This window comes from Rissa tridactyla, chromosome 7 (genome assembly GCF_028500815.1).
Source record: "Rissa tridactyla isolate bRisTri1 chromosome 7, bRisTri1.patW.cur.20221130, whole genome shotgun sequence".
In the NCBI taxonomy this organism is placed as follows: Eukaryota; Metazoa; Chordata; class Aves; order Charadriiformes; family Laridae; genus Rissa; species Rissa tridactyla.
This window is the reverse complement of record NC_071472.1, coordinates 41,363,179-41,376,497: the sequence shown is the minus strand read 5'-3', so window position 1 is coordinate 41,376,497 and position 13,319 is coordinate 41,363,179. Positions and strand designations below refer to the sequence as shown.

Here is a 13,319-nt window from a genome sequence, read left to right as displayed (position 1 = left end):
TTGAAATCAAATTTCTAAGAGTTTTAAAGGAATCAGGTTGCAGAGAGGCCCTGCAATAAACGAACACGTAGCTCAGGATAATCCTCTACCAAGGGATAACTCACCTAGAGATGCACTCAGGGATTAAAATTTCAAGTTTTAGCTTTTACAAGAACTTCTTACTGAAAATTATAATTCCAATTCATAACCTCTTAAACAGTTTCAACAGAGGCTAAGAAAGGAATAAGCACGGAAAAATAAAACATATTTTTGCCCTAGCGTACTCCTCCAATCTGTTACGGCATATAAATAGAAAACTCATATTATCGTATTATGCTTGTTCTGTAGGCAAGAAAGTAGGTATGTCCATGTGGCTTTTTGCAAATCAAACTTGAGGTTACTTCGCTTGTGTTCTGAGCCAGTTCTAGTACACAAATTGTATCCGTTTTAGTGGGATGCTGTCCTGGAACTGATAACCCTTGTTTCTCTCAGGATTTATGAACTTAAAGCACAACACACATTAATGTGACCATATGATTTCCAGGCCAAAGAAGACAGGGAGCAGAGGAAACAGGTCTGTGTGAAATAAACAGATTGTTTCCACTGTCTTCAGGGAGTTGTGACATGGAGGATTACAAACTATATCCATTTTCTTCATTGTGCAAAAAGGATTTTTTTTGGTAATCATTCTATCTTTATGCTCAAGGAAGACATAGTAGCTTTGTTGCATGTGCTCTGTTATGCACAACCCGAGCAATCTTTTCAAGGCATACACAAGACAGACATGACTTATAACCTTGTTTCGTCATGGAAGTTTATTCATAGTTTTAACCACATCAAAGAGAAAAGAATTTTCAAATCATGTTTCCGTAATTAGTCTGCAGCTCTTCTTTTACTCACATGCTGAAACACTGCCAGGTCTCTAGGAACACTCAGAGATTACCAGTCCAATGAGTGTACTAATCACAGCGATAGCTCCGTGCGTATGTGTGAACAGCAAATGATTCATCTGCTCATCAGACTGGCAACATGCTGCCAGCAGCAGTGAACTCTTTGGGATTAGGAGGTATAGACTGTCAGATGCATGAATTTACAGTTGATCAGCCCCTGCACTTCATGCTCTAAAGCTGTCAATCCAATATCTTTAATAAGCAGCAAAAGCACTATAAAGTCTTGTATCAAAGAACAGAAAATTTAATGCATAAATTAGATATTCTAAAAATCATTTAAGTCTATAATTCTAAGTTCCTTAAAGTATAACTGGAAGAAAAAAGTGTACATACAAAAAAAACCTACGTAAGTTTAAAAAAAAGTCACTACTAGTGTGGTAAAATTATTCGTTACATCAAAGAAAAAGAGGTGGTTTGACTTAAAATAAAACATAATCACATCATGACATTTTATACAGCTGGAGAGAATAACAGAATGTTTTCTCAAACTCTGAAATAAACACAGATAATTTGGTCCAAATTAAGTGACCTTTAGATCTCAGACAGACAATTATTTCAAAGCAAGCCTTTTGATAAATTTTCTCTACGTTAATTAATTTTTCATTTTAAATTCCATTAGTACTTGATCACCACAGCATGAGAGCAAGAGCATCGTCCCAATACATAATGAGGAACCTGAGTACACTAATCTGCTCCCACTTTCATTAATATTGTAAATTATCTATTTCAAACCAACATGAAACATTTTGAAATAAGGTATTAATGCAGAAAAAGTCTCAATACAGTAAGATTAGATCCTGACATGCTGAGCTCATTTGTAATGCCACCCGAATTAAAATTATTACTTAGAAAAAAAAATATATGTACAGCTAAGGATTTAAAAGATAAGGCCTGCTAAGACCTGCACTTGCTCTGTTAAAAAGCAATCTGAATTTTGCCATTGATATAAATTCAAACTCTAAGTGCTTCAAAGAAAGCTGTAGTTTCATAAAAAGGTCATTATTTATATCTGTCTAGCATTAATTATCTTTTTCCATAAAAACTGTTAAACTTCTTCAAACTTAATACTATTCCTATCAGTTCTTTTGTTCAAAAAGAATACAGAACTATAGCGCTCCTTCTCTAAGGAATCATTTAAGTCACATTGTTATGCTATCAAAAACCACATCATTATTAATTCCAAAGGCAATGCCTGATTGGTGAGCTCCACACTAGTAAGACCACAGCCTTGCAAACGACAGCAATGACTCCCCATTAGAGAATATTTCTAAGAAAATTTAAAAGCTTCAAGGCTTTTGTAGGGAAAAAGTAAGATGTTTCTAACTTTTCAAATCTACTCATTTTCAAATTAAACAATTTCAAAAGACCTTATTAAAAAAATCTCTGAACATCTCATGTTTAAAGACTGTCTACAAGGTAATTCAGAGAGAGGTGTTTCCGCTTCTCAGAATCTTTCCAATTAACTTGTAGATTCAAAGCAAGCTTGTAACTGAAAGTACTTCAATAGAACTTCATGACAAGTGTCATCTTTTGCTCCAAAATAATTCAGCTCTCCTCTCAAGCTTTGCAGCATTCCTGGCACATCATTCTTAATCAATATTAAAAAAATTATACATCCTGTGGTATTCCATATACGAAGAGAGTGGCAGAGGAAGTGGAGCATTTAGACAAAGCTGCATGTTTAAACTTCTGCACAAACTATGGACAAAATCCCTGCAACCCATAAAAGCTGGGAAAAAGAAGACAGCAACAGCTGAAGAGTCTACTCTTATTACTACATGAATTAAATTTAAAAAAAAAAAAAACACAAACCAACCATATTATTTTGACTGGTGTACCAGAAATCAACAAGTATCAAAAATTTTGATTATTCTACTTAAAATACAAGGCAGCTATGACGAACATCCAAACCTATCCAAACAATCAAGATGCAAATACTATAGCATACTACAAAATATTCAGTTTTTAAGCAGGCACCCACATCCTGGAAAGCAAAAAAATAACAAAACCACATGATTTCTCAGCACTGCTGAAATGAAATGCTGATCATTTTTCATTGGACTCATTTGATCCATCGATAACTTCTGCAGTGTGGCTGGTTTCTAGTTTTCATCTGTAGCCAGTGGAGAGCAGAAAATACTTGAAAAAAAAAAAAATTGAATTCATTTCTCTTTAAAGGAGATGGCTTAAACAACTCATGTGAGTTGCATCCTGAAAACGAGTATTTCTCTTCAATGGTCACAGAAGAGGCCTAAGGTGACCACTTCAGGCTAGTAAATGTCTGGAGTTAGGTGAAATGCATACAGTGCTTCAAAGGTACCCATTTAGGAGCTCCCTGGAGTCAGCTTTCTTGAAAGTCTGTCCTTAAAACAATGGTTTGTGGCCTTGTTCTCAAGATGAATATATTTATTTGGTAAAACACCGTGTTATTTAAGAATGACTCGTGCTCAGAAGAGTTTTCTGGAAGTATATCCTGATATACTGGAAATATCTGAATCCTGAGCATCTACTTCCTAACTCTCAAAGTAACACGGTCACTGAAAATATTTTACCATTCTGTTTGGAAGCAGTCAAGGGTTCTGGACATTCCCAATCTGACCAGGAAATTGCAGAAGAAGTCATCCATCGTTTCAGGTATTTCAGACACTGATTTCTCAGAAGTCAGAACAGGCTGCAAAGCCTGAAATTAAAATTTGATAATTGTTATTAAACCTGTAAGAGAAATATAATTATGTTACCTTCTATTTCTGAAGTCATCTAAAGTCACAGATCTGCTAGAGTACAGCTGAATGTTTCCCTTGTCTTTATTGATCAGATCTGTAATCACTGATCCTTCTAATGTCAAGGTCTGTGAAAGGTTACAGAGAAATAACTCGAAAATCACATGATTTAAGCAAGTATTCTGAACCTGACATACTCTCATGTAGACTTGAAACTATTTAAACTCTAGTTTATCTGGAAGATAAACGATCTCCTATCTCTGAGAAAATGTTAGTTCTCATACTTCTGCACCCATCAGCAACCTTCAGAACTACTGATAAGAAAAATCCGTACTTCATCTAATGAAAAATACAAGAGTCCAAGGTGACAGTAAAAAGGCTTATATTCTTCTTGTAATGATGCGTACAAGAGACTCAAAGACCTGCATCTCCATCATTAGATCTCTTACGAAGTTTCACAAAGATCAGTTCTCCCTTTTCTTCTCAACATCCATATGCAGACACGGAAGGAAGCTGCCAGACAACATTGCTACAAGCGTTAGCACAATGCAGATGGTGCACCGAGGCTTCATATGCAGCTCCCTTCAGTGCCATCAAGATAGACAGCTATTCAGATAAGATCAGCTCCTGGGTCAAGCACAGTTGCCAAAAGCAGAATCAAAACAAAACAGAGCAATCGACTACTGAGAAAAAAAACAGATCCCTTTCACAGCTTTTTGTTGCAATGCAGATTTTTTTCCTTCACCCAATCCCATTCAGCCCACACAGAGCATAGCTTGATATTAAGCTCTCCTAGAGAAATTTCAAGATGCAAGGAGGTATGAAAAAAGTAAAATATGACCCAGTCTGAGACTACCCACCCTGCCCCAAAATACATTTAAAGATAACCAGATGAGAGAGACGACTGCGACTTGGCAGCCAAAGAGACGGCCTTAATTCCTTCAGACTTCAAATGGATTACAGCAACTTGACATAGCTAAGCGTGAAGCTCTCAGCGTTTGGGAACTCTACACGGGGCACAATGCTACAACGCACTTGCTCAACACCACAAGCTACTAAGATACTGCACTACGCGCGCCTGCCTCCCGGTGAGAGGATGACAGAACAAATCTGGGCTTGACAACTATCACTTCGAGCGCTCTTGAAATAAACTCAGATTCTATGATAACATGTGCTACCTCTTAAAAAAAAAAAAAACAAAACCAAAAAACCCCAACAAACACTGTAGAGAACTGATGAGAAGCAGAAACAGCTTCCACTGATACCTACCTTCTTTTCCTTTCAATACTAACAAAACTGAAAAAAAAAAATTCCAGGGAGATATTCATCAAGACACGCTAAAGGCTGCGACTGCAAATTATTTCCTCCATCCATTTAAAAAAGAATCTGTAGGCCAGGGATTTTTGATAACTCCATCCATTTATGGCTTATTCATGTCCTTAATGGGAGCGCTATTAACACGACTACATAAATTACCTGGAGACAAAGGCATTTCTCTTGATAAAATAAAAACACTGGGAAAATCTCATAGCCATTTTGTATAATACAGAAAATGTTGTGTTTAATTCAAGCAATCTACCTAATATAAACAGAAAGAAATGTACATGTACGATTGAGGCCATGTTAACACTGTGTTATGAATAAAACAATACGCCAAGTGCAATGTAATATTTAGCATATTTTCATTACTAGAGATACAGTACATCAGACAGGTCTATTTTCTAATTGTGGTAATACAAAACCCAAAGAGAGTACATCTGCAGACATCCAGCCGCAGCCCTTTTCTTGCTTCTTTTCTTTCTTTATTCTAAGTGAGGGAAATGTCTAATATTGTTGCTTGTAGTTTCCCAAACACATCTATAAAGGCAGTCTTCAGAAGAAATGACACGGTTTGATTCCCTTAATAAATGGAAATATGATAGAAATTCATTTCATCCGTGCAGAAGGGCATTTGTTAGCTAGATACTAGCACTGAGAATCATTTCAGGAACCGACGCTCGAGCAGGGAACAATATAGGGAAAAACGAATGCAGTCTAACAGGCACAGTATTGGAACAGGGCCTCAGGAAACCAGAATTAAATTCCTAGCTCTTCTGCAGACTTTGTGATTGATATTAGGCTAACCACTTTCTTTAACTTAATCTTAACCTTGGATGACTACCCATAAAATGACATAACAGTAATTTTTGTATATAGTTACCTATTTAAAAATGAGAAAAATACAATCTACTAATTGATATGGTACAGAAACCCTATAGTAGCTACATAGACAAAAACATCTTATTAAAGGATTCTGACCATTAAGTCAAAATAAACAGACCAAGTATTTGTTTCATTAAATATATCTTCGTTAATTTTTTTTAATTAAAATCTTCAAAACATTTTGAGTCTATGGATTGCAAGTATGGCCAGTAAAATAAGTTAACTGCTAACAGCTTAACTTTAAGGAATTCCACAATACTCATAAAAATTTATGTGCAATGAAGAAATTAATACCAACGTCAAATAACACTAAATAAATTAATAATTTCTCTGTAAAACAAAATGAGATGTTCTTGCAAAACTTATAAAACTAAAAAAGAATACAAAGGGAATTAAAAGATTTTTAACAGTCAGACAAATCAGGCCTACATAAAATATAAGGTCATTGTGAATTCAGATTATCATTTGTGACATTAAGAAAATAAAGATCCTAGAATTGAAGCGTAACAGCTGTAACTACTGAAGAAAGTAATTCAGACGGCTTTCTTTTGTGTGTGTTGTTTCAGAGAACTTCTGCATCCTTTTCCTAGGGTCCCTATCAGCTTAAGATTTTACTTTATATGCAAAATATTCTATTGCTTGTGTTTAAAAATACTTTATGTTACTTTACACTGTCTCAAAACAAGGACAACAGAAAAAATATCATGAGTTGTAACTGAAAAGGGCAAATTATGACTAGAACAGGAACAGCAGGCAGAATCACTGCTACCCAAAGCACGCATTGCCCAGCCCAGCTGTATTTTGAATCAGCTGCCATTTCACCACCACACTACAGGGAAGTGATACTTAGAAATTAGAGCTCCATCACCCTCATTTCCATGTTGGGACCCAAACAAAAACATGAACTCTAGTTGTTGAAGGATCCCCTTAAAGACCAGTAGTTTCACTGCACGCATGCAGAGATCCAGAAGGAAAGAAAACATGTCTCATTACCGCCTGTAGAAACACAGCCTTAATTCCTACACACTTTTTTTTTTTTAAAAAGGTGAATAGCACCATCTCTCATTTGCTTGTGTTTGCTCTTCTTCATTTAGTAATTAGCGTTAATTACTCTGGAAGGAAGTTTGAAAATAAGTATTTTTCTTAGCTTTTCCTGGCTATACTTGACCTTTTTAACAGAGCGTAAAAGAAACTGTAGTTACTCAATTTAGAAACTGTGGATATTTATAGTATCTGCATTTGGCAAATCAGTTAAATATTTTTGGATGCTCACTTGATTTGTGCCTTCTCCATATAATTTGTTTTCCATTGCAAAAAGATTTTTATCTAGTATTGAAATCCAAACTTTAATACGGGATTAGGTATACAAATTACTATGACCACCAAATACACACAATCACTTAAAACTGTTTATCACAGATTAGCTATTTCAGGATATGCTTGTTACCTAATTTAACTTATTTTAGCCAAGATTAGAAACTAATAATTGAAAAAGTGTACCAATTATTAATCACGTGAAGACAGCTTTCTACTGTGCTTCTTAGCTCAGAGTTTGGATATTGATTCAATATTAATTCACAGGAAACAGCGCTTCTAACTTGGGTCACCAAAAGTATTCACTGCAGCACTTGGTTTTTTCCAGTGAATTAGCATCAAACTATCTAGTCACTGAGCCTCATAAAATATACAGAAAATCTTTATGAAACCTGTCAAAGAACTAGCAACTGTATTAAAAGTTTTCTACTGATGTCTTTCCGTCTAAAGGCTGAACATATTATTTCAGTTTCAAAATTATGGAAAAATATTAAGTCTTCAAATAATGAGTCAAAAAGCAAGAAGGCAGACATCTATTAGCAGAAGCACAAAATCAAAGAGAATCTGAGTTAAGCACCCACATTCTTCTTCTGTTTTAAGGAAAGGTAACACTTTCTTCAGTTTGATAAAATGGGATAGATATTAGCATATTGTTTCCTACCATGCAATGTTCAGTCAACAAAGAAGTAAAAGGTTATTTAATTACAGCACCGTCAAAAGATCAATAGATTAAAAATATCCTTCCTTGTTTCACTTGTCATTTGAATGTCAACTCACACAGTAAAACAGACATAACTTTGGTTATCCCTAAAGAACATTAAGAATTTCCACTACTTGATTAGTGTTAAGCATGTTCAGTCTTAAAATCTTCTGCCATCTTTCTCTTCATTTTCAGGTATATTCAGTTTCAAAACACGAAAGACTCCAGTATTGTCAGTTTTCATTCAAAGTTTGATCTAAAATACAAAACTGATCTGTTGATACACACTAGTGCAGAACAAAATGCAAAAGTTAAAGGAAGGTGAAACCCAGGAAACATAAGTTGCCTTTTCCACTGTGGCATATGTTTACCCCTAGAAAGTTCTAAAGAACAAGAGACAACCTTTTCCTTACAAATATTTCATAATTAAAATAAATTATGATTTGTAAATTTTAAGCCACTAATGCCAACTGAACTACAGACAGAGTCTTAGAATGTTTAGGAAGTTCTTACTAAAATTTGGGCATCTTCAGCCTGCTCTTGAACAGTCTGCAAAGCCTTTGTCAGATCCTCCTCATCTTCCTGAAGACTAAATTCATCATCTGCTGGAACCTAAATGAAATTATTTAAAATTAGGTATCAACATATGTTGTACATCTTTCCACTCCCAATACAACTGATGAAAATAATCTTGTTCTTGTTAAAGTAGTATTTTGCTATATTTAAATAGAATTTATATTACTGAAATTTGTTATAAATAAACTGAAACATATAAATAGAAATATCTGTATCCTTAAAAAATATTTAACATTCAAATAAAAGTAAAACATAACAAATCAACTGATATTAATCTTCTCTTGAAAAATATGCCTAACATCATCACACTTTATAAAAGGAGGTTCGTGTTATTTCTCCTAAGATGGTTTTGTGACTGATGAAGTAAAATAAAAGAATGAAACATGAATATTCTACCACATATATAAGAAGATTATCAATTTAGTAAATTACCTCTTCATACTGATAATCGTCTTTAGAGTCATCTGTTATGGTAAATTCTGCAGATTTTGTTAAGTCTGACACAGCTGATGAATGTGATGAGTTACAACTTAAAAAAATGTATCATAAACCAGCTATCTATAAATCTGTTATCACCACCTTCACCCTCCTTTACGACAAAAGACTTCATGCTTTCAAGGCTTCTTTAAGTCTTTAGGTGAACATGCCCAACTCCAGTGAAAATTACGTACAGAGATTCAAAGTTTTCATAACAGGCGTAAACACCATCATAATTTGCCTCATCAGATCTGTCAAAGTTAGAAGTCAAGCACTGTCATGAATTAAACAGTAGCTAAATTCTGCTCTCACCCACCCAGTCATCAGTTTTCATAGAGGTCTTACTGCACTGAGACTTCCAGAGACTTTACGCTTCTAAGCATAAACCTCATGCTCTCAGAAAATGGCTTTTTTTTTTTAATCAAATTCAGATGTACAAGTTCAAACACAAACATCTGAGATCAAACACTGAGTACTAGAAGACCATTTACTGAAGCTGATACAAGTGCCTTAATAATTACAACACAGCAACAGTAAAAAGATAAGGAACTTTCAAAATGTAAAAATTCATTTGGTAATTATCTACAGTTCCTCCAAATGCTTTAGAGTCAAACTTTACATTAAAAATAACTACAAATGGTGTAAAATGAAACCCAAATAAACATTTTTCATCCACTAGCCTCACAGCCCATGGAAGTATAACATAAATGTTTTTAGCAAGATGGTCTGTTGACAGTTTCCCCAGGAAATCAGTTAGCCTACAAATGACCCATGTAAATAAACCAGAAATTAACTTCTGAAGAAAAGCTGGCAACTCAGTACTTCACATACAATAAAATTTAAATGGTAACTTTAATATATACAAAGAAAAAAAAAGATGCATGATTTTACAGCTTTGCATCAAGTTTCCCAAGTCTGAATTATTCTCTTTAAAAATAGGCCTTTTGCTACAGTTCTCACAATACAACATACATGTAAAAGTATCATCTGCATTCAAGACCCCAGCATCACAGCATCAACCAAACTAAAAGTTGAATTGTAACCATCTGGAAGGCTAACAGCTGAAGATCATGCCCCAAAAAAGGACCATCATCTGTTTTAGAGATGTGAGGTTTGAGAGAAAAGTTGGAAAGATGTCATTTCCTATTGTAAACCAAAAACAAACAAACAAACAAACGGGGAAGTCACTGAGTGAACAAAGGCCTAACTTTCAGTAATCAAGTCAAAGCACATCTGTGTACCTCCAACTGTCCAATTAAACTACATGCTTACTATGAAAATTGTACATATAAATAGGAAACTGGCATGAACACTTCATAAAAACCTCCTATCTAGACTGAGTACATGAAAGCAAATGCCTGCAATACATATGCCCCCAAATTTGCTTCTCAAATTACTGCATCACAGACTGCAGACGTGGAACACAGGACTTGAATTCAAGTCACCACCTCTTTGCGTCTCAAATTTTGCTCTCTGCAAAAGCTTCATTTTGCTTCATCCAGCACAAGAAGAACGTTTTGGTCCTTGCATCAGGGTCTGACAACGCCCTCATGAAACAACTCCTAACTCCCGGACTTCGTTCCTTCAACTCAGGGGGAGAAAAGTTCACCTGAACTGCTCATTACATAAGAAAAGGAAAGAACAGCAAGGCGGGCCTGTAAAGCAGGAGGAATAGGTTTTCTTTATTGTTTGAAAAAGCAAGAAGGATATTGCAGCAGGCAAGTCAAGATAAAAGACACAGTAGTACTGACTAATAGTTAGGGTAATGTTCTAAAAAACCTCTTTTTTAAATTAGATTATGATATCCTAGCACTAGCTAGCTGACTACACATTCTCTCTTTAAAGAATGAGACTTTAAAAAGTGAAGTCACGTTTGTATAGCGTGAATACTTGGGTACAACATTCCTTGTATGAAGCAAGGGACAATTTCTGTGTATATGTAGTAATTCTCTGTACGAACTAAATATCTGGATACTTCTCTGGAACCCCAAAGCCTCCTCATTAATTTACAGCAGTATTTATCAACTTTAAATTAATTTAAATATAGTACGTTTAAATAAAATACTGTACCTAGCAATTTGATCAGAGGCTACTTTTTCTAAAGCTATCTTTTCTATGGGCTACAAATGACCCTTCCCCCATCTTGACTATTTCTTTCTACATTTATCAAAACTTTCAATGCAGATAGAAGCGTCACTGCAGTATACCCTTGATAAGTAAAGCACTTTCAAACACTGTTTTTTTCCCGAATCTTCTACTGACCTGACTATCCTTGCTCCATTATGTTCTAAACTAACGCATCACTGCAACCACTGTGCACAGACTAAAATATTACTTTTAAAATATGGGGGTTTTCCTTCTTTTTTCCAAAAGCCATAGCCAGAAGCAAAATAAAACAAAGGAATTTATTTTCAAAAATATTGTATTTTCCCAATGAACACCTTTTTTTTTTTTTTTTAAACACATGTCCTGATGCAGTGCTTTTTTAAGCACACCACATAGTGTGAAAACAGCTGTGCAGTTTCAAGGAGACAGAAACTGAGGCACAAGCTCACAAAGGACAATCTTCCACTTTTTTAATTGCTTTTATATTGGCTTACATCTTAATTCTAGCAAAGCAGGAAAAACTAAGGTACTGGTAGGGCGTAACACTTAAGCTCTAATTATTTAGCCTCTAAAACAAAGCTCACAAGATATTCTTGATTTTGCAGCTCACAGTTACAAAACAGAACGCAGAGAGCTCATCTGACCTAGGGAAAAACCTAGAATTTGGGTTACCTAACCAAAAAATACACGCTCAAAAGCCATAAACTCCTAACTTAACTTGCCACAACTCAATCGTGAAAAGAAGTCAAACTGATTTTTTGCCTCTAACAGCCACGGCAAACAAAATTACGTCTAGGTTATTACATCCTAATCTTTATAGCTTGGTCATACCCAGTACTAAACAAAAACACAATTACCTAGCCCGTTACCGTGCGTGGCAGGCATTGGGAATGTCAATTTTACAACAGCACATGGGGACCGTGAGTCTTAATGACAAGTCTTGTCACTCCTCCAAAGATATTTTGCACTGACAGATCAACAACTAAAGCAAAAAGGGCGACAGGACACTTTCAGTTCAGAATTTGAACTCTTGCTTAGACTGCCCCTATCAGAGGCATGGGGGGGATATAATTACCTCAGATTTTCTAGGCGTCACTCAGGGACTCATCAGCAATGAAAAAAGCACCTCTCAAGCGAGCAAGTCCCCACCACTTCTTCAGGAAAACCCCCGGGGGCAATAACCAACAAAAAGCAGCGACAAGACCGTGGGGTTTGGGGTTTTTTTGGCTTTCTGTCCCCCTTACTCTGTGAAATAACTTGGCAACCCCGCGGGTCTCCTGCTGGTTGGGCCCTGCCCCGGCTCCCAGCCCCCAGCCGGCGGCAGAGGCAGGGCCGCACGCCGCCGGAGCCCTGCCCGAGCCCTCCCCTCCAGCGCCCGGGGTCCGCGGAGCGCTGAGGAGACGAGCCCGTTCGCGCCGCTCTCCCCCTGAGGCGGGGAACCGGCGGAACCCCGAGGGCACCCCGCAGCCGCCCGCCTCAGGCGGGCAGGAGGAGAACCGGCGGGACGCCGAGGGCACCCCGCAGCCGCCCGCCTCAGGCGGGCAGGAGGAGAACACTCCGGGGAGGAAGGATACTCTGCAGGCAGAAGGACGCCTCAGAGCCCGCCGCCTCCTCCGCCATGGCCGTTCGCTCCCCGCCGCCGCGTCGGGCCGTTGCCAGGGGCGGCCTCTCGCGAGAGGGAGCAGCCGCCGCGGGGCGGGGGCGGGAACAGCCTCGCCCCAGCGGCCATTTGATTGAGTTTAGTCTAATTTAGAGTCACTCACGCTTCATTTTCTTGCTCCCGGAGGTGCTGTGTTGAAGTCGAGGCGAAGTTCCTCAGTGTTTTACCGGGGAGGGAGCGGCCCCGCGGGGGCCGTGAGGGGATGTGCTGGGGGGCGAGGAGATCTCTGGAGGGTTCCAGGGTGGTTGCTGGCAAAGCTGGGAACCAGCCTAAGTGTTGCCTCAGGGTCCTTCCCACTGGCTTCTGTGGCGTTTCTGACTAGGAAATACTGCATTATATTAAACAGAATGAAAAACAACAGGAGAAGGGAGGGGAAAAGGGCTCCGGTCTCATACGAAGGGACTCTTTTCTTCTCCAGAGGAAACATTTTTGTAGGTGAAACAGGTGTTTGCTGGTTCACCTGAGCTCAGTGCTGTGGGACTGATAGCTTAAATTAAGTTCATAGAATGGTTTAGGTTGGAAGGGACATTAAAGATCATCCAGTGCCACCCCCTGCCCTGGGCAGGGACACCTCCCACCAGACCAGGTTGCTCCAAGCCCCGTCCAACCTGGCCTTGAACCCCTCCAGGGATGGG

At 37.7% G+C, this 13,319-nt stretch overlaps 1 protein-coding gene across 1 annotated transcript in view; it reads right to left on the bottom strand.

Annotated features, from left to right (window-relative positions):
* Window positions 1-12,670, bottom strand: part of SPAG16 (sperm associated antigen 16) — a 317,517-nt gene extending 304,847 nt beyond the window's left edge. The window contains 4 exon segments of the mRNA XM_054209051.1: window positions 3,482-3,609; window positions 8,379-8,477; window positions 8,874-8,920; window positions 12,599-12,670. Of these exon segments, the coding sequence (XP_054065026.1) occupies window positions 3,482-3,609; window positions 8,379-8,477; window positions 8,874-8,920; window positions 12,599-12,644 (320 nt within the window). The 5' untranslated portion in view covers window positions 12,645-12,670.
* Window positions 12,671-13,319: the final 649 nt, after the last annotated feature.